This window comes from Branchiostoma lanceolatum, chromosome 10 (genome assembly GCF_035083965.1).
Source record: "Branchiostoma lanceolatum isolate klBraLanc5 chromosome 10, klBraLanc5.hap2, whole genome shotgun sequence".
Taxonomy (NCBI): Eukaryota; Metazoa; Chordata; class Leptocardii; order Amphioxiformes; family Branchiostomatidae; genus Branchiostoma; species Branchiostoma lanceolatum.
In genome coordinates, this window is record NC_089731.1 from 14,647,210 (window position 1) to 14,669,437 (window position 22,228).

At 39.6% G+C, this 22,228-nt stretch overlaps 1 protein-coding gene across 3 annotated transcripts in view; it reads right to left on the reverse strand.

Moving 5' to 3' along the window:
* LOC136442808 (phosphatidylinositol 4,5-bisphosphate 3-kinase catalytic subunit alpha isoform-like) overlaps positions 1-16,969 on the reverse strand; it is a 58,505-nt gene extending 41,536 nt beyond the window's left edge. The window contains exons 1-8 of one of the 3 annotated variants that reach the window (XM_066439746.1): positions 16,764-16,969; positions 7,802-7,968; positions 7,192-7,359; positions 6,351-6,477; positions 5,527-5,736; positions 5,230-5,341; positions 4,295-4,430; positions 2,954-3,196 (exon numbers count right to left, since the gene is read on the reverse strand). In XM_066439746.1, coding sequence (XP_066295843.1) covers positions 2,954-3,196; positions 4,295-4,430; positions 5,230-5,341; positions 5,527-5,736; positions 6,351-6,477; positions 7,192-7,359; positions 7,802-7,852 — 1,047 coding nt within the window. In that variant the 5' untranslated portion in view covers positions 7,853-7,968; positions 16,764-16,969. Of the gene's footprint in view, positions 1-2,953; positions 3,197-4,294; positions 4,431-5,229; positions 5,342-5,526; positions 5,737-6,350; positions 6,478-7,191; positions 7,360-7,801; positions 7,969-16,296; positions 16,352-16,728 lie in introns of those variants that run through there. The other 2 variants (XM_066439744.1, XM_066439747.1) reach the window with 2 other exon arrangements.
* Positions 16,970-22,228: the final 5,259 nt, after the last annotated feature.

The window sequence follows — 22,228 nt, forward strand, 5'->3', positions numbered from 1 at the left end:
TTACCTAAATGTACTGTAAATGCAGAAATGTTCACGGTGATTTTTTGTTTGCGGTTTTAAAACCACCGCGAAAATTGTTGTCCAATACTGTAGAAGTATGTGACTATAGCGCTGCCGCAAACTTAAAACCACCGCGAACACTCCATTTTCACCTTATTTTTGCAAGATATAAAGCACGCAAACTTACATGCATTTACCATACTTGTACATTCGTCCCGTTTGAGAATATGTCAACAAAGTGAATGAACTGTTGTGCGCCATCAGTGTTCCCAGCATGTACAGATGTATATTAATATGTATTATTAACAAGACTGAACCAAAAACAAAGATTTTACTGGTAGGTTAATCCATCATACGAATTCTCTTCCTGAATCTGTGACATGTTTTTCCTACACCCCATCCATCATTCAAAATTACATGGGCAAACATTATTAATCATATCTGACAGTCAGTCTTAAAATTGAATTAGAAAAATACTCCATGCTGATTAGTTTTCCCTTGATTAAACATTAGTGGCCCGCCTCTATAATGTTTTCTGTTTTTATCATGCTCACTAGTTGAGGGGGCTGGTGTGAATAAAACTTAATATATTTCATAGGCCGAAGAAATTTAACATTTCCTAATAGATGAATTTAAACCACACAAACTGCTTCCGTCATAAGGGGGGATTTTGCTCACAAACTGTCTATGTCATCGTGTACGTCCGTAAAAAATAGAACGCGTTCGACCGACATATTTCTCAAACACACAGGAAGCAGGTGTTGGATTACAATCTGACTGATTTACGACAGACAAGTACAAAATTAAGCCGTTTTTCTCTGTATTTTACGCAAGTGAGGAGGGGGGATAGACACCGACATTGTATAGCAATTTCCGGAAACGTTTGAAGTCATGTTTGATGGCGCCGGGCTGCCCGTGGGAAGTGAATACCCGCGAGATGCAGGGCTCTATGACACCGGTTGGAGTTCGGGGAATGTCTTTCGAACGTGTTCTATTTTTAACAAACGTGTATGATGACATAGACAGTTTGTGAGGAAAATCACCCCTATGATGAAATCAGTTTGTGTGGTTCAAATTCGTCTATTCTTGGAGCACTCCCATAATAATAAAGAAACGAGCTACCGTTGTGTATATCTTTGTGGGTATGGTTATAAAACATAGGATAGGCAATAACATCTAAAAAGCTACAATACATGTAAAGGGGAAATGTAACTTACAATAGCCTTAAAATATAGGTATCAAAAACAATCATTCAGTACCTTCCAGTTTCTTTTCTAAAAGACATGAACGGCAGAAATACATCAAATAACTCTTAAAATGTAGAATATCAAGACAGTCTTCTAAAAAAAGGATGTACACCCAATTCACAAGGCAGATTAATGCAGAGATTGCTGGGACATCAACTTAAGAAACAACTCCACAAAATAACAAGAATTTACGTTGATGAAGGTTAGACATCCAGGTAGTAAGATACGACAAAAATAGTTACTCAAGCAACTGCATAAAATTTTGGAACAGTCAGACGTTTCAGACAGCATCCGCATCCACAGTCACTGACGAAAGACAGCAGATGCTGTCTGAAACGTCTGACTGTTTCAAAATTTTATCCAGTTGCTTGAGTAACTATTTTTGGCGTAACAAGAATATAACATTTACATCCATGACTCTGGTAAGCAAATTTGACATGGGTGATAAAACAATTACAAACCAAACAAATTAATTCTCCCTCTTGAGGACTGATTGTACAAGTAGGAAATTACTGTTCTTCCCTACTTTGACGTAATAACATCATGTAGTCATTCTCTATAAAAATATACATTTGCACCCATCAATTTATCTCCTATATAACATTTATTCTTTCCTGTAGGGAGTGGTTTCAATCAGTGTCACTAGCCTCTGGGGACGTACAGTGTTGTAATGGCTTTCTTCAACAAGTTTGTTGCTGTGTGCTGTGGTAGCAATCTCAACAAGTACATAGACCTATCACCAGGCTTTAAGCTAGGATTCATAGACAGGGCGTCCAAAAATTGGGGGGGGGGGGCAATGGTAGCATTGCATGTCAATCAATTTACATGCCGTTCAACTGTCTTGTATGTGGAATGGTCCATTTTGCAGTGGGTGTGTGTGTGGGGGGGGGGGGTGTATGTAATTACCAGGGATACAGGGTGTCGTCTGGGTGTCCTCTGCAAAAGATGTGGTCTAATTTTTTGTTTTCTTAGTGTAGGGCGTCCAAAAGACACCCTGACGCTCTGCTAGCTAATAGCCTGCCTATCACAAAGGCTGCTACATGTAGATGGCAATTTTCCAGAACCAAATTGTATGGCAAGGTAGAAGAGGATATAAAGTCTCAATAAAAAACAAACCTGTACAGTGACCACCCCTACTTAAAGACCATCTGGCGATTGTGAATACTTTTGGTGGTCCCTTAGATAATTTTTCCATTGACACAAGCATTAAGAATTCTGTCTATAGTGACCACCTGTCCACATAGACCAGATTTTATCAGTCCACTGAGTGGTCTTCTTGGACAGTTTTTACAGTACAGTCAACCTGTACAAGTAACCACCTCTACATAAGGACCACCTGGCCAATGTGACCACTTTTTGGTGGTCCCTTTGATAATTTTTCCCATTGACACAAGCATTAACAATCCAGTCCATAGTGATCACCTGTCCACATAGACCAGATTGTATCGGTCCCCTGAGTGGTCTTCTTGGACAGTTTTTACGGTACAGACAACCTGTACAAGTAACCACCTCTACATAAGGACCACTTGGCCATTGTGTCTTCTTAAGCAGTTTTGAGTGCCCAAAGTATCAGGACTTAAAACGAAGCAATACCTTTAAGTTAAAAGTTGCAAATCAAGCCTACTAGACTGGCAACTTCAGATGATTTTTCACAATGTGGCAACCATATTTCATAAGGAAGTGAAAAATAATGCAAAACTTCCTACCTTGTCGTGTTCCTTTACGTTGACGTACGTTGCACACAGTATCTTTATTCTGAGAGGGCTCTGGATGTCGTAGATACAGCGTATTTGTGCCGTGCCGTTGGCAGGATTGAGTACGGCGCTGGAGCCCCTGCGAGCGTAGGACGGCAGGCGGAATGTGGACGCTGGCAGCGAGGAGTACACGCCCTCTTTGGACATCAACATAAGGTTGGGAAACCTACTTCTCGACAGGCACATTCGAATGTACTGGAAAAAACACACAACAACTTTGATCCCAGTACTATACAAACGGCTCCGCCCTAGAGGCGTCGCCAAAAAAAAAGAATACTTCCTCACTATAAGGTGGTTTTGTCATGCCATATGGCATTTTCTTCAGTTTCAACTACTGATGTCCCTACCTAACTACCAAAAAATCAAACTTCAAAAACAGTGCCCAGATGCCTAACTCTAGCATAGGCTGCAATACAAAGACCAGTTGCTAGAGGGCTCTGCTACAAAGTCAGACATAACTTTCCCAAGAGAATCAACATGTGGTAGCCAGCAGTCAAAACTACAAGAAACACTTGTTGAAGTATAAGGTAAAAGTAAAGCGGTCGAACCCCAGACTGAAGACAAAGCACGACGCATTTTCGTTAGCTAGTGGTGCATTGCGGCTTCCCTACAGCTCACTACTCTTTTCGATAAGGCCACGCCAATGTTTTTTGTTGCTTCTCGGAATAGCTTCTCCTGTTTTTCCCATTTTGAAACTCCTAATTTTATCATTTGTTCACTTGTAAAACTTAATAGCCACCAAAAGAGATTATTTAGGCCTGCACATACCTAAAAAGTGTGGTCACATTATGCCAAAAATAGTTACTCAAGCAACTGGATAAAATTTTGAAACAGTCAGACGTTTCAGACAGCATCCAGTCACTGACGAAAGACAGCGGATGCTGTCTGAAACGTCTGACTGTTTCAAAATTTTATCCAGTTGCTTGAGTAACTATTTTTGGCGTATCTTACTAGGTGGATATCTAACCTTCATCAATGTGGTCACATTAATCATTTTCAAAACCATTTCTCAATACATGTATCAATCCATATATTACATGGCAAAAGGTAATTTTGTTACTGAAATTATAGCACTAGATCAAAGAAGGGGTGCATTGCATAAAATGAGCCATACAAAGCTGAAACTTGAATAATTTTATTCTTTATGTTATGTAAACCCTTATCTTAACCCCAGACTGTTTGCAAAATTTTTTTTTTTCCGCCCTGTCACCCCAATTTTTTTCTGAAAAAATCCGAGAATCAACAAATAAAATTGCTGTGGCCTAAGTGTAATATAAAAATAGCTGATGGTACCTTATATTGTATGATGGGATATCTGCCTAACATGTACTCCTCAGCTCCGCACACTTTTAGTACATAGCTGCTCTGGTACCCCTCTATACACTGCTGCTGCTGCTCAGGGGTCAAACCCATCGTTCTCGTCTTCTTCCTGATTGGACAGAGGCACCAGGGTAAAGGTCAGCATGTAAACTGTGACAGGCTATGGTGCAAACTACTCATTTTAGTAAATTTAGTTTGTCAAGCGAACTAAGAATGTTACTGTCAGATTCTGGGGAAAATGACATTATATTAGCATGAAAATTCATGTGTGTTGGTATATACGAAAGGCAACATTATGAAAGAATTTCACTGTGTAAGAGAACCACTGAACTCTTTCATTATGAACCTTCAGACCCTACAACCGTCTATTGGTCTAGTCACCCACACATAACCTACTTACAAATTGGAGAGGTCTACAAGAGTCTTCCTGAATAGCCTTATGGTAGTGATTCAACAATTTGGAAATTAGAGCATTTATACATTCTAAGGACATATGTATGGTTTTATTCGAGGAAACAACACAAATCGGCCTTGCAGCATGAATTACGCCGATATTTACAGTTGATTACATTGATGAACGATACAATTTAATCTATAAAGGAGTAAAAGCCATATGATAAAAGGAATAACGAAACGAATGGCAGTGCTAAACTAAATCTATAATTTTAAGAAATGTGGAATCCACATCATGTTTCATCATTGAGTAGCCGAGTCCTTTTCAGCATGTGCAAGATATTTACAACAAGAGCTGTTCAGATAGTTTCATCATGACATAATAGTTGGTAGTGGTATTCAAAACAAAACATTTTGTAGACCAAAAGACTAAAGGGAACTGTAGTAAAGTCTTAGGGCCCATGGTATGAAGGACATTGAGTGTCTTTTGCTTTTGCTGAGCGTATGATACTCACTTTATTGCCCCGGCTATAACATCTTCAGGTAGAGAAGACTTGGAGACTTTAACTGTGTACTTTTGTCTCTCGTTTTCTCTTGTTAACACCCAGATCGTCACAATGATGTGCCCTGTGAAAGACGGAGAAACATGCAAAGTGTTATTACATGTTGATAGGAATAGGAAGGGACATTATCACTGGTAGCACAGAAGAGTTTGGCTTGAAAAGGTGATGAACCATTCCTACATCCTTATATCACAGTTTTAGGAAAGTTCGAAAGTTCAACAACACGGGCTAGAACCTATTGTGCTGCACCTATGTCCAGTTTGGCGTCCAGGTTTTTTGGTAGCGAGGGGTCTGTCTCAATGATTGGCGGGTAGACGTAGAGAGACTGTCCGCTCAAGCCGTCGCTGTCCCTCTCCGTGACCGACTGTTGACACGTCGTCAGGATGTTTCTGCGGAAGTCCATTACCTCCGGGTCTTTCACTGTGCCGAATTCTGTCACGGGCATGCTTATAGCAAGACCTGTGGAAAACACAAATACCGATAATTTGTATCATAGTACAATGCTATACTTTCTTCCAACACTAAGGTATACATGGATCAAATTTTCACCGACCACTGTCGCCTTCTTCGGGATCAATAATGACCACTCACTTCCGAACGTAAACTCGCGAGAGTTACAGACACATGTCATTACGGATACGTGACGTCAGCAATTGGTCAATAGTGCCAGGAAAATTATAACGCCCACCGTCTCAGTTTAGTGATGACTGGAGTGCCCTGTTGTATATGGCCTCCTTTAATACCTCTCATAAACCAATACTCTGTATCATGATACATACTAGGTCACCTCAGAGATAGTACATGTATATTCAAGTCTGTATGAGTTGCATATCAACATTTTTTTGTTTAGGTTAAGCTTGCAGGGAAGAAGTTATTTTCTACATTGACCCACCATTGTGTACTTTGGCCGCAAACTTTACCTAAACCAAAAAAATATTAATACGTAACTCAAGCAGCATTATATACATGTTCGTCATGTATATAGGCACAAGTGTATCATGTACCATACATTTTGTAACAGAGTTCCATTGTTAATAATGCTGTTATTCAATGAAGAATTCTGAAGGGCTCACTTATTTCTGAGTTGAGTATTTTCTCCTCCCTGTTGCCCCGGGGTTCTGTGACCTTCAGCCATGGTTGGAAGAGTCTAAGGTCACAAAATCTCCTGGTCTCGTCGTAAAATTCTTCCTTTTCTGCCTCCTGAAATCATACATCAATATGTGTAAGTCTTGTATTACTAGTACTGTAATTCTTGTTTCTTTCACTGTAACTTTATGTTCACTGTTTTCACGGTTACCTCTGTACCGTGAACTTATCATCACCGTGAAAAAAACTGTTGTTATCATTTATGATTCCTTCATACATCAGTTCTGTAAATCACTTGCCGCCACCGTGAAGTTAAAGTTCAGTGAAAATGTCCATTTTGCTTACATCGTGAAGATAAAGTGAATTACAGTATTTTCTAGTTGTCTAATGTCCATGTGACTAACTGTCCAGATTTTTCAGTCACAAGCAGTTTTCCTTCTTATATTTTTCCTGTATGAGTGTATCATAATCAATATTCCTGTTTAATCTTACCACTGACCTACCTTTTGTTTACTGTCATGTCAACAGTTATAGTATTTGTGCTAAATATACTTCAGGTTTGCTATGTTAGTTTAGCGATTAAGGGGTCTTTTTATAAATAGGAATTGGTATTGAATTTTTCTTTTTATTTGAGTGGAATGAGTGATAGTTGTGTGCCGAATTGTTAAAAATAGAGAGAATGCTAGTGACCCCAAAAAACACCCCTCCCAAGAAAACGGTATGGTGACCCTGTGACATCACAATTCAAGATGGCGGCCACCACACATACCAACAGATCCAACAAAGGTTTTGCTATGCAAACCTGTAATAACAGACTGAGGTACTCACCTGTGTAATACTGATAAATATGTACATGGTCTCATCCTGCAGTTTGTGGAAGAGCGGGTATTTTCTGGCCTCTCGCCAAAGGTCTCCTTTTATGTGCTCTAGCGTAGCTTCCCGTGGAACGTCCAGCGTGATCATAATTCCCGTCGGGAGGAGACAGTCCACTGGCACCTGCATCAACCCAAAATTCAAACATTCTTGAACGATCCCAGAAATAAGAAGGATGCCACGAAGAAAGTGAAAAGTGAACCTAAATTCTGGATTGATAACTCTAGTACCTGAAGGCATGTCTATTTCTTTAAACCTAATGGAATGATATTAATAGTACTGTAATTCTTGTTTCTTTCACTGTAACTTTATGTCCACTGTTTTCACGGTCACCTCTGTACCGTGAACTTATCAAAAAACTGTTGTAATTATCTATGATTCTTTCACACATCCGTTCTGTAAATCACTTGCTGCCATCCAGCCACCATGAAGGTAAATTTGTCCACTTTCCTTACACCTTGAAATTTTGCTACTGTGAAGATAAAGTGGATTACAGTAATTATAATAGACGTTAGGTCCTTTTTGACGCTCAGAAAAAAACCCGAAACATAACCTAGCAACGTACCTTTGGGGGCATTAAGTGCATTCCCCATAGCTCTCCTGAAGAGGGTGGCATGGTGGAGTCTGGTAGTCGGAGATGTTAACAGTCTCTAGCAGGTATGAGGTGTTGTTTCTGCCCAAGTTGCCGCCTGCGTCATCCGCATAGCCCGGTTCTTACTGCCTTGTCCACATCTGTAACGGACACGTGACACAAACTGGTTAAGATCAGATTCTACATACTAGGGAACAGTAGCCCAAGTATATAAGCACGTTTCTGACGTAACGTGTCAAAGGACGTTTCCATGGCTGTGGATGAAGAACCTAGTACTGTAAATGCAGAAATGTTCGCGGTGGTTTTATGTTCACGGTTTTCACGGCGACCGTTTCACTGCGAAATTAAAACCACCACGATACTGTTAGCAGTATGTGACTATAGCGCTGCCATGAAATCAAAACCACCGCGAACACTCCATTTTCCCCTTAGCGCTAAATAACAACCATGTGAACTTGAATGCATTAACAGTACCTATAAGTATAACTGACATGAAATAAACAGGTTCCACACCGCAGGGAACTGTCACTCATACATAAACGCACGTTTCTGACGTAACACGCTGCAGGGTGTTTCCATGACTACGGATGCAGAAGCAGTAGATAATAACGATACTTCAGAAAGCGGTAACAAATCGCTTGTTATTTCCATCATCGCTGATGCAAAGATCTGTCAAACTGTCAAACAGAATTAAAATTCATTCTACTATTTGGAGGCTAAAACTGTTTCTTTTAATTAATCTCTGTCTCAATAAATCAATCAATCCCAATCAGAATGATTGACAGCTCATCACCGTGGCAACCCTGTATGAAGAGAAGGAATGTTTGTTCTCAGTCACAATGATAATTAATCCCTAAGGCAGGAAGGTCAGATCTAACAAATTTGAAAGCAGGATGTACAGCACAGAACGGACCAGGAGGGATTGTACAACATAATTAAACTATCAAATCTAAGGACCCCATAAATTTTGCTCCTTCAAATTCTTATATCTTGCATGTATAATAATATGTATAATTGTTTTTGGGGAAAAATTTTCTTGTCTTTTTCCCCCCCTTGCCATTTTTTTTTTCCTTCAATAAATAATTATTCTATGGTCATACAAACTAGAAATGTGACCATTTATGTCCCATTCTTGTCAACAAATTGATTTTAAAAATCACAATATGATATACCAATTCTTTGACATTCTATGGGTTTTGCTGTCCTAAGCTTACAATAATCTTATTTCCTGGTAACCAGTCAACATTGTGTTTTATGGCACATATGAAGAGCCAAAGATCAAAAATTATGTAAATGTACAACAATGTGAACATACAATTTACATGTACAATGTACATATCAGCATCAAGAACTACACAAATCATTAACAACTGTATATTGTAACAAAAACCCACGCAGTACATCTATATTCTTCTAGTATGTACCTGAACGAAGGAATGACAATACAGTCAACATGAAAACAATCAGCTACACACTACAGCTGACTCACCAACTCAACCAGAAGTCCTTTCTCGAGCTGTTTTTCTTCAGGGTATTGAAGGAGATATTTCCTCTCTACAATTTCTGTCTACCTTGTTTCCGCTATGCTTGAATGCGACAGTCCCAGATGTTGTATGTTTGCCATGTGTATCAGTCCTTCAACAATCAAGTACGCAACAGGTTTCCACTTATTCGCCAGCTGGTACCTTTACGTAATACTCCCAACTCGACCGAAACAAACAACGCAGATCTATGAATGGAACGCTCCTTTGAAGATGGCTTATTTCAGACAGATGTGTTGAAGATACAGCACGCATCAGATAAACATGGGCTACATATAGAACTTATTTTGTTTTCAGCATCTAAAAATTTAAATGTCAAGATGACTTTTTTCAAACACCACAAAAGGATCAGGGCACTGCCATGTGATTGGTCCATAAAAGAGTACTAGTACTACACACGTACACATATATCTGAAATCTCTAAATGCTTTTCTACATTAAGAAATACACAGAAACTCATATTCCTTTTGAAATCAACCAACCCACTCATCATCGAAAGTGTGGGATTTTTTATTTTCCACTGCTTTCAAAGAAGAAATCAAACCCCACATTAGTACTGTAGAAATAGAAAATTATTGTAGACTAGCAATATAGTATGATCTTGTATCACATGTATGCCTTATGTTTTACTTTAGGTCTGTACCTCGGCATTGTTGTCAACATGCAATAAACTTATTTATTAATTCAGTTAAGTTCGCTGCATTCAAATTTTACAGGAAGGTGAAAATCAAGAATTTGAATCAATGAAAATAACTGTATAGTGTGACCAAAGCAACTATTTGGGGCAAAAACTACTTCTTTAAATCTGTCACAATGAATTAATCATTCCCCAATCCAGGTGATTGACAGCCCATCACCATGGGAACCCTACAAACCACATGAATGAGGTGTGATGAGTTTGTGATGAGAGCTCTGCCTCACCACCAATATAGAATCATCGCAAATATTTCATGATTTACGGTATGTGGGAACATTCTCGACAGGTCAGTTTTTCCATTACCGTTGACTACCTAAAGATCAGCGCCCCCAAATCCAGAAATGTTACCGACAGACTTCCTAATATATATATGGCAATGACACAGTTTGCGAGGTTATGTAAATGCCAAATGCAGTTAATTCATATCAGTCGGTACATCTACATATGAGTATTTGTTTCCAACATGAACTGATCATGACTTTGTGCCTTGAAATTTCAAGCATGTTGCTTTTCTCATCTAAGTGTAGACGCGATGGTAAACAAAGTACTTCAACACCAAAAATAGTAAAAACTCTTGAAAGCAACTAGATAAAATTTTGAAACAGTCAGACCTTTCAAACAGCATCAGCTATCTTTCGTCAGTGACCAAGGAAAGATCTGGCAGAACTAGGTACTTCAAGTTCAACTTAATGTACAAGAAGTTACAGGGGTTCGTTTAAACAAGGTAACAGGGGCGGCGCGCCCTCTTGCTCCCGGCCTGCGCCCTCTTGCCAAAATGCCGATTGAACCCTAGTCGCACTTGGGCCAGGTTCTTACATGCTGCCGTACAGTCTTTCCCGAAAACGCTCTTTTCTCCGTGAAAATATCCCAGCACCACCACAAGACAATGTATCGGATTATAAAACATGCGTTACACAAGTTAGTATGGGTAAACAACGTGCTCCAACTTCAACAATATGCAAATTATGCCAGTGCAAGCAGGAAGTGCATTAGGGATGGACTGAAGAGCACTTCTCCAGTCCAATTGAAAAATTCCTTTCGTAAGGAAATCAATCAACCTTAAGAGATGTGTACACTGTATGGCTTCTCGCACATCGAAGCCAAATTGTAAATTGCATGGGGGTAAAGAAAAATCTTCTACTAAAACAATAACTAATATGGCACTTGTTCTATATCTACTTAAGATTATACATATAGCTATTGTAATAAGTAAATTTTATAGTTTCCCCAAATGTTTTCCTAACATTGTACAAATCTGAATGTTCTGATCAGTGTTTCCAGCAGGGGAGCAAACGCAAGTCAATAACCTTTTGAGTTTAATGCCAATGACCCTGAGTGGCCCAAATAAAGGTTAAGATCTGGGGGGTTATCGACCTTACAGGACCATAGGACTGACCAGATTGTCAGCTGTAGCTACATGTTTGGATCAGGGCAAATTTAGAAGTAACCTTGACAGAAGGCCTTGCAGCCGTTTGGCTCATATGTAACATGTACAAAGTACATAATACATGAATCAATATCATTACACCATCTTAAAGGGACGTATTGCAGAAACACGAAAACAGTGACTTTGTTTTCATGTTTTTGTCGGTAAGATACTACAATACGTCCCTTTAAATAGTTAAAATCAGTACGATACAGCTCAAGCCACTGCTATGCTACAAGCAAAAGGTTCAAACTTTCAAAGGATCTTTTTTTATCAATTTGAACTACAGTCTATAGTGGTTTCTGACGAATCTGAACACTTGATGTAGAAAGACAGTTTGCTTCTACCATGTGTGACCCTTAAAATTAAATGAACCTGTATTATTCATAATATACATAATGATGTTCAATCTTACATACAACTTTGAATGGAACAGCTACACTGATATGTCTAAAAGGTTCAAAAGATATTTTTTGTACAATTTGAACTACAGTCTATAGTGGTTCTGACGAATCTGACCAATTGTTGTAGAAAGACGGTTCGCTACTAACATGTGTGACCCTTACTTAGGCCCCGTTCATGATTGAAAAAGTAAAACAGTTCGAACCATTTCAGCAAAGTTAACAGTTTTACTTGTGAACATGGCGGTTTCGTTCCGTTTTATTCTGAACTGCCTCGCGAGGTAGTCTGCAACGGTTCAGAATAAAACAGTTTCGCGGAATTGTCATCATGAACGCAAAAGCATTACAGAACCGGTTCACCTTGATGTTTATGACGTCGCACATACTAGTACAGGTACATGAAGTCATAGTTCTTGTTACGGCTGCCAACTCGAAGTGCGAGATTACAGCAGACTTTGTATAGTATGCAAATTCGATGTAAACCGTTTTCAGCGCGGGTGCAAGTTTGCATCGCGGATGCAAAATGTGAACCTTTCAATTCGGAATATATCAGAAACGATTCGACCAGTTTTATTTTTTGAATCATGAACGGGGCCTTAGATGAACATTTGAAAATTTCTGTAAGGTACATGTACATGAACTGACCAAATATGGTCACAGTCCCCCCACTCCCTCCCAACTGCCACGCCAGCTAAGATAACTACATTGACACCAATATTACAGCAACATTACCACTGAAAATTGCAGCAATGAGAACAGTAATTAGATCAATCTATAAAAGGATTATTGGTAATTGGTATATTAACCAATTACGACTGGACTTTCAGGATTTCTTGGAAAATGTTGTGAAGTTGCAAATAGAAAATTCAAATCATAGTAAACAATACTTCGATACTATAGACAGCCATTTCCGGCCCTATGCCTTATCATTAAGTTAATAGTTTCTTTTCATTTATTCCTAAAATCCAGCAAGCTTTACATTTTATTCCGTCCCACTCATTGTTTGGGAGTCAATTTTTTTTTAATTTTCATTGTTGAATCTGTCAAAAAAAAAACGTTTTCACCAGGTTTATCTCATGAAATTGATATTTTGGGGACGGAAAGGGTGGAATTTTTTCTGTCCCAAGAAGCAAATTTCCGTCCTAGGATGGAAGGACGGGTCCTGGGGACAGCCCTGCATCCAGCCTACACTTGCACAAATACTGTAAATGCAGAAATGTTTGCGGTGGTTTCATGTCCGCGGTTTTCGCGGCAGCCGTTTCACCGCGAACTTTAAACCACCGCGAACATTTTTGTCCAATAATGTAGCAGTATGTGACTATAGCACTGCCGCAAACTTAAAACCACCGCAAACACCCCATTTTCGCCTTAGTGAAATAAAAACCATGCGAACTTAGATGCATTTGTAAAAACCCAAAGGGGCGAGTACGCTGCTCCCGGGATTCAAACTCACGCCGATCCCAATCCGCACGGCTTGGGAATCCAACACGCTAACCACTAGGCTAAAAGGTCCAGACCAGTTAGATTGGTCATTTAGTGGAGGTTGATCCCCACTGTTACACTTCTCCCCCTTTTCTTTCAAGACTCGTCCCGAGTCTCCGAGTGCGATATCCCTGTGTGATCTGATCGTTACTCACAGGGCCGGTGTGGGAACCACTGTAAAAACCTAAAGGTGCGAGAACGCCGCTCCCGGGATTCGAACTCACGCCGATCCCAATCCGCACGGCTTGGGAATTAAACGCGCTAACCACTAGGCACATCTACAGTATATAATAAGGCACCAAAGAGCCCACAACTATTTCTGCACAGACAGAAGTACCCATTGTTTGATACGATATAGAGGAAACTTTGCCCTCTAGACATGGATCAAATATTTGCACACCAGGGAATGAATAACTTGTCTAAGTTTACTTTGATTTATGAGAGATAATATTATATAACAGATTCCGATAAGTGCCACACTTAAAAAACAGTTGAGCAAGTCCATATGTTATACTGTAAGTCTTGTTTCTTTCACTGTAGCTTTATGTTCACTGTTTTCACGGTCGCCTCTCTACAGTGAACTTGTCATCACAGTGAAAAAAACCTGTTCTGCAAATCACTTGCCACCACCGTGAAGTTTAAGTTCATTGAAAATCTCCATTTTCCTTATGTAGCGTGAAATTTTGCTACCGTGAAGATAAAGTGAATTACAGTATATCTTTGTTACTACACCATCACACTAATTAAGCTTGAAATTCAAGCTAGACAGCTGAGATCAATTCCTGAACAAAACGAAATGGTATATTTCTCAATTTGAAAATCTTTCAATCATGTCTTTTTTCACTACTTAAAGATGTGACTGTAAGTTAAGTTCTGTTCAGTTGTAACAGGTGTCTTCAAAAGCATCCCAACAATTGTCTGTCTCAAAAACGGGGCTGTCAGAAAATTGTTACGATTTGTCAACCCAAAATCTGCTTGTAGCAAACTGACAGAACAGTCATCTGCTCCAGAGAAATGGGCAACAAGCTACTGACATGCTAGTAGATAATGAAATTAACCTTACATGTGTCTTGATGTGTCACAGTATTAGGACGTCAGAGAAATTTGCATGTGTATGATGGGTAGGGCAAGAAGCAGGTATTGGTATATTGGTAGTTACCCTAAGTCCTGACATTGGCTGATTTAAGTCCTTTTTAGAATGATATCTGCCAATCATGCCTTCAAGTTTCAACTTTGATAGGAAATATCTTTATTCTCAGCACTCCTGCTGTACTCTGTCTATAAAATATTTTTCTTCTCTCGAATATCAATATCAATATCTAGTGATAAAACAGCTACTGTAAATGCATTTAAGTTTGCATGGTTTTTATTTCGCAGTAGGGCCCCGGAGAAAATGGAGTGTACGCTGCAGTTTTACAGAACTGTAAGTTCGTGTTTGAAACAATAGTAGCGCTACAGTCATAGGTGGGCAAAACGTTTCGCGGTGGTTTTAATTTCGTGCTGAAGAGTTCGTCGCGTAAACCACCAACAGAAAACCACTGCGAACATTTATGCATTTACATTATATACTGTAATACAGATAGAGAACATCACCAACAAATTTGTACATTTAATTTCGGACAACCCAAGAGAGTGACAGCTATTAAAGCTCCTGGAACATCTGCTAATTTGAATACAAAATGACAACAAGACACAAACAAAGCACGGCCACAATACCACCTAATTATGTAGATATCAAAAGACTGTAATCGTTATCACCCCAGCATCTGACTAAGCCTTGCAGCTGCCAGATTCACAGATAAACTCATCCACTAAGCTGTGGACAGAGATAACGGCTACTTCCTCACACTTTAAAAGCTTTAAAATCACCTTGAAGAAAGGGCACTTAGAGTTCACCTCCAAGCAGACGTTCGAAGGGAAGGAACATACACACGACATACAAAAGTCAATGATAATGCAGTTATCATATTTCTTTGTTATGATATTGCGGAGATAACAGCTACTTAAAAAGCTTTAAAATCACCTTAAAAGTTGAAGAAAGGGCACTTAGAGTTCACCTCCAAGCAGATGTTTGGAGGGAATTAACACCTCACATACACACAACGTACAAAAGTCAAAGATCATGCAGAAATCATATTCCTTTGTTATGATATTGTTTTGATTTTAACTTTAAGTCATCTTGATTGGGATTACCTTGAATCTGAGTATCTGACCTCTAATCTAAAAACTTCTCACCATTCATGGCCACCTCATACCAAAAAAAATCAAATAATTAAAAAAATCAATCACTATACGACTAGTGATGTTATCGATTCCCATGTATTCCCATGTACTTGTTTGTCTGCAATTAGCCTTCGGGCATGAACTTGCAATAAAGTTATTATCAATATCAACATTATTAATATTTACAGTCTGGTCTGGTCTGACATCTTGAAAAGGTGATAGTCACCTGTTATGTCAATCCTTCCACAAATGTGGTAAATCTGAATGAATAAATATATTACTGTTGTTCTACATTAATATTTCAGGAATAATGTACATAGAACAGAAATCACAGCTACATGTAGAACATATCATGTCACTATCTTTGTCAAAGAATAATATTAGTTAAACAAGGAAGGCAGATATGAGCATATTGTTACAAAGTTAAACATCATCGTCCACTTGTTATAACTTATAACTTGTAAAATCTTATCCAACAAATTATATTTCGTTAGCATGAGTTATAGTACTTAGACAGTACCTTTTCCGTGTGAAACTGGCCTTTTTCAGTCTAAGAATCCAACTGGACTGTATGTCAGTCACGATACAAGCTCTTGTTATTGCAAGAAGCACAACCACGTCCTTGTTCTACTCTTCACAAACAAGATTTGTCATCCAGCAGAAATTCACAACAACCACAGAGAAATAGAACGGCTTACCGTGACATAATTCGATCATCCACGCACAGTTTTTGATTGGCTCTTCTTCTTTTTTGATAACCAGTATTTAACGATACCCAAATACGGTTGAATCGTGCGTTTCCTACGTGCTGAGAGGTAAATAGTTTTCTTGAAGCTTCCTAACGTCACTGTTGACGATGAATGTTACACTACGTGACTCACACATAATTAGCTGTTGTCGAACCGGCGTGTCTGTTATGTGTTTTCCAGAGATATTCCTGTGTAACTCTACTCCCGGCGTCGAACGATTCAACCATTTCTACAAGCACAGACAGTCTAAAAAAGGGACCTGCACCTCTATTAAACTATAAGTAGTCAAGGACAAAGATTTGACGATGTTTTATCACCGAAATAATTTTCTAGCGAACGATTTCTACGCCCCTCCCATACCCAAGGACTCGTCCTGCTTACCTTTCAAAACAAGTCCGCATCCTCGCACAAAATACCTTGATTTCTGTTGTTCCAGGATTTCTGTGGACACTCCACTGGGTGCATAACAAAGCCCTTATACTCTGAAGGAGTCCTGGAATAGATCTATTACTGGTGCACAAACAGGAGTTTTGTTATTTAGGAGTTTGCAAACAAATATCGTCAAAAACGGAAACAACACTCCGCCATCTTGGATTATTGATTTTCCCAGCTGCCCTTGCGAGAGTTCCCGCCAACGACACACCGTGCCAACACCACACATCTGCTTGGAGATTACAATCGCAAATGTCTTTACGCTTTTGATACGGTATATGGAAAACTAAGATTGAGTTTTAAAGATCTTATTTAAACTTAAAGGAAACCCAAGCAATATAAGGGTCCAAAAAATCGGATTTTGAAAGTCAATTTATTGAGTTATTTCTATACATGACTAGTAGTTCAAACAGCACTGTCACAATGTACAGCAACGTCCATGATACAAAAATATGACGTTGTTATGATGTGAAAACTCACTGAAAATCGTGGCCGGAGTTTTTGTAGGCTCGCAAAACTAAGGGGATCATCATCAATTTTGCGCTGTTTTAAAATCCTAAAATATGAAGTTAGTAACGCAAATGTGCTAAACAATGTTAGTAAATGTCACTACCATAAAGATTTCAGCATTTTTTATTATCATTTTTTTGCCCTAATATCGCTTTGGTTGCGGTACATGAAAAACGAAAAATGGGTTTTAAAGATTTCAATTAAGACATCCTACTTGACTGTGGTAATGTCTTGCTGAGTAGTTAGCATGTTTAGTACGTGAACAAATTAAAAGCGGAATTACATTTGTAGACTTGGTACATGGTATTTGAATTATTTTCGTGCCGTAAGGCCATATTGATTTGATTACATGGATGACATCCTTCGTGGACCCCAAAACTGCTGCGAGCGTGCAAATAAAAGAAAAGTTTGGCAAAAAACAAAAGTTGCATGCCTTCATTTTGATGATGTGGTCGGGAAGGATGAACAAAACTTAAAACCTAACAACTTAAAATGTCTGGAACAGAATACCGCCAGACACACGTACGGCTCCGAATCTGACTTCCTTTAAGAGACTCTTGAAGTAACGGAAATGAACTAAACGAACGGACACGGACTATGAACCAGCTTGCGCCCTACTATATGTTGTAGCAATTGTATATTGTTGTACCATAAATATGTAATGATATATGTTGATAGAGTTATTAGGACTCAAATGACTGTGTATCTCTGTTATATTGTATCTGACCCTTACCTCTTCCCTCATGACCTCAATGAAAAGCGGACTGCGTGCTGATTTGAGCTTATCATGAATAAACAAAGATTCAAAAAACAAACAAAAAACAAAAAGTACGGTGTACCCAATAATAGAACGCTCATTTTTGTTCTTTCACATCTTCTTCTTTGACTTTGGCATTAATTTGGCATTCTACGACATCAATATCCAATTTCCGAAATTTTATTTTGCAATTTATACAGCATATATTTTTTTCATTTTACAGCTGCTTTGTGCGATTTACAGTATGACCGAAAACTTCTTTTTTTGTTGGAAACGGATGAAACTTGATGCGCGCGCGGATGTCATCCATATAATCAAATCAACACGGCCTTAACAAGGAAACCAAAATGTCACGTTTGGACACACGTTAGATTTCCGCCAGAAGGCTTGTTTTATGCCAGGCGGATTTGTTCCTACGAAAATTGAGCTCTTTGCCTGTTTAACTAAAAGGTTTCTCAGCTATTAAGCCGTTTTTTTTGTCGAAATGTTAATTCGACACCTTTTATATAACGGTTCGCTTTCATAATAGAACGTCTGCAAAACGAAATAGGTAATTCAGGAAATATTCTTTAAAAAAATCATTTTTCCTATTTCTTCAACACGTATTCACGATTCTAGTCATTTAAAGTATTACGCCATGTTGATTTGATTATATGGATGACATATTCCGGGAAGCCCAAAATAAACTGATGCAAGCGTGCGAATTAAAAAAAGTTTTTACAAAAATTTGCCTTCATTATGAAATCAACGTGGTCAGGAAGGTTGAACAAATGACTTAACACGTATGGTATACAAAATTATAGATTCTTCATTTTTGTTCTTTCACATCTTCTCCTTTGACTTTGGCTTTAAACGATATTAGCACCCATTGTGAAATATTCTCTTTTTTTTCAACTTACGGCATATATTTGCTCATTTGTTGCAAATTAACAGTACGGTCCAAAACTTTTTTTTTGAAAACGGACGGAAACTAGAATTAAGCATTTGCGCTCAGCGGCGATACGGACGTTTTTTGCTGTTGTTTGTTTGTTTGTTTGTTTGTTTGTTTGTTTAGAAGATGCATGTCCTTTGTGTCTATGCGGCGTACAGTAGTCAAAGTATGTACTGTGCTCTGATTGCATCTAAATTTGTAGCCTGTTCTAAATGCATGCTATAAATTGATTTGCTTCTTATTTACATTCTTTGCGATAAGGTCCTTTGTTCACACTTAGCTTTTATATTTTGTGGCGTGTATCTAGTCGTACAAGACTGCCCGGGGCACCTTGTCCACGAAAAATACATCAGAGCTTTGTGATCAAAAGGATTTTCCTCAGTACACGTTGCATTCCTATTTTGTAAAAATTACAATCAAATGAACTGTTTGAAACCAGGTGTGTAGTTACTTTTTCCAAGGAGGTTAAATATACATTTAACCTCCTTGCTTTTTCACATTAGACTTTGAGGAAAATTGATGCTTTCTACCTGCCCACCCTCAAACTGGATGGTCCCACCCTTCCCATACCCTCAACCTCGTGTGAAATGAATGGTCCCTCTCTCCCATCCTCTGAATTTATTTAAGTGAAATGGATGTTCTCTCCTTCCTAAACCTCCACCTTCGTGTAAAATAATAGTCCCTCTAGGATCCTCCAGATCTGTCCCATCCTCCAAAGTTAATGAAACACATTCAGAGCAAAGCAAAATCATCCAACATGGCGGTGCCCATGGACGCCGACTAAGTCAATTTAGGTTTTTCTATCGTAAACCTGTGAAGATAACAGGTGCGCATGGCTTCTCTAACACTTTAGCTGCGGTACAGAAACTTGACGACACAACAGCGCCGATTAGCGGATTTGTTCGAAAGTGACAAAAGATCCAATAGTGTGCTTGTGACAGTCAGGGAAACATTTATTCATCGTAACTGTATAGACCTACTGTGACTTGAGCTTGCGGTCACTTTTACAACAACACTTTCCACAAATAAAGGAACGGCTGCGCCACACAGCCACCATGCTGAACAGACAGCCAATAGGAATGCGGCCACGTACAGTAGGTTATACTGGTACCACGGCAGCTCCACAGCGCGTGCGCGGAGATGGGACAGTTCGATGTTTGATGACGTGCTCTATCTACCAGACAGAGCTCTCCATGGGTGACTGGGGCTGGTCACGGTACGGTACAGAAGGGACAAGCGGGTTGCGGTCTCCCGGTAGCTGTGGAAAGGCATAACATTACTAAATTTTGGTATGGAGTCCACCGTAAGGCTTTGACTGAAAAATACCTAAATTTACAAGTACCTACGTCACACTACACACCACGATATCCACGTCTCTGGTGTTGAATGCTTTTCACACTTACAGCGCCACCCATTGGGCTGAACACTAACAACACTGGCCTTGGTGCTGAACACTTTCCACAATAACAACACTGTCAGCCCTTTCTTGATGGTTATATGTTTCAGAAATGACAACCACAACCCATGTCTATGACGATCTAATCTGTACAGATGGTGCCCATCTAACTAAGCTTAATTCGGTGCCTTGGATGGTGCTATCAAGATGTGTTTCACTGATTTTCATTTATAACTCATCAACATGGTGTCATAAAGCCCCCGTCACAAATCAAGAAATTAGCTCGGCCGACTTGTCGGCGAGCTCCAAATGGCGATTTTCGGGCGAAGTACGACCGACGTCCTGTCGATTCTACGGGCTTCGGGCGAATTTTCGGAGCTCGGCCGACGTTCGCGTGTCACTGGAAGCTGCGCTTAAATTCAGCGAGGCCTCGGCGACGATTTTTGAACTCGCACAGCTCGTCAACAGTTTGCCCGTAGCTCGCCCGAGCAACGCCCAGCGCTCGGCCAATATTCGGGCGGGCATCCGAGGATTTTAGACCCGATTTTTGGTCGGTCGGAGGTCGCCCGAACTCTTCGGCCTCGTGCGAGCCTCGCACGGGCCTTGAACAATAATCGGACGACCGTCGTCAGTGTTCCGGCCGACTCATGAAAAGTAAGGCGTGCTTCGGGCGAGCGTTGTGCAGGTGTTGATGGGAGCTTGGACGGGCCTCGGCCGAACTCCTTCTTGTTTATAGATAAAAGGAAACGACAGTTTGGTTTATAACATAAGATGATAAATGATACTGTAATATTAACTAATACTAATTTCAACTTGTCGAAGAATGCTGCCAAACTCTTCTAATGAAAGACAATTTAATGCAAAGTTAAATTTTCATTAAAAAAATTATAAATAAAATGTTGACACAGAAGACAATGCTTCTTGTTTCTATTTTGGTATTGGTTTGGATGTTTCAATTTGTATATTAATGAACTGGGGCTTGACTTTTGAGGTTTGACTTCACTTCCTGAGTTTTTCCTCCACAAAATGACTATTTGAAAGTCCACTGAGTCATTATAGATCTGTTTGTCTGCCGAGGCACGCCCAAGCGTCGGCAGGGCGTCGATAGGCTTGTCAACGGTCGGTCGAAGCTCGGACGGCGTTCGCCCGAGCTGCGGTCGATTTCCATTTGGTGAAAATTTTTGGATTGGGGTTAAACGACTGATCTGTTGACTTTGTGGCTCCTGCACTTGTATTTTGATTGGTCTATAACAAAATTCCTCTTTATGTGGTTATTTTCAGTGTGCCCACCTACTTCACTTGTGCCCTACAGATTTGCCACAACTCAGAAAGTAAAGTTGGTCCAAATTTGAGATTGTTACCTGGCCATTTGATTCTGACTTCGTCCGTGTCCAAGAGATGGTACCGTCTTATGTGGGAATTATGATTATTAGCGTTCGACGGACGTCGCCCGAGCTCTGTTCAATTTGTGACGGGGCAGGTTTTCAGTGAAAAATACGGTCGACGCTCGGGCGAATTTGAAATTCGGCGAGCTTCCGGCGATCTACAAAATCGGCCGATGCTCGCATGAATTGTGACGCCGGCTTAAAGACGATAGTTGATCAAGATTACTGTATGATAAACAGTATAAACCACATATATGTGGCCGGTGTCGTCTCCTCCAGAATATTGACACTTGGGAGCAAACATGTCTGCATTTGCTACCAGAGCGCAAATGCTTAACTCTAGTTTAAAATGATTTCCTTTCTGGTAACAGCCTCTCATTCTTTGAGAGGGGGTGCAACGTTTTAATCATTCAAGTTTTGACATTTTTTTTCCAAAGGTCATCTATAAGTGCCCCTCCAAAACAGCATTT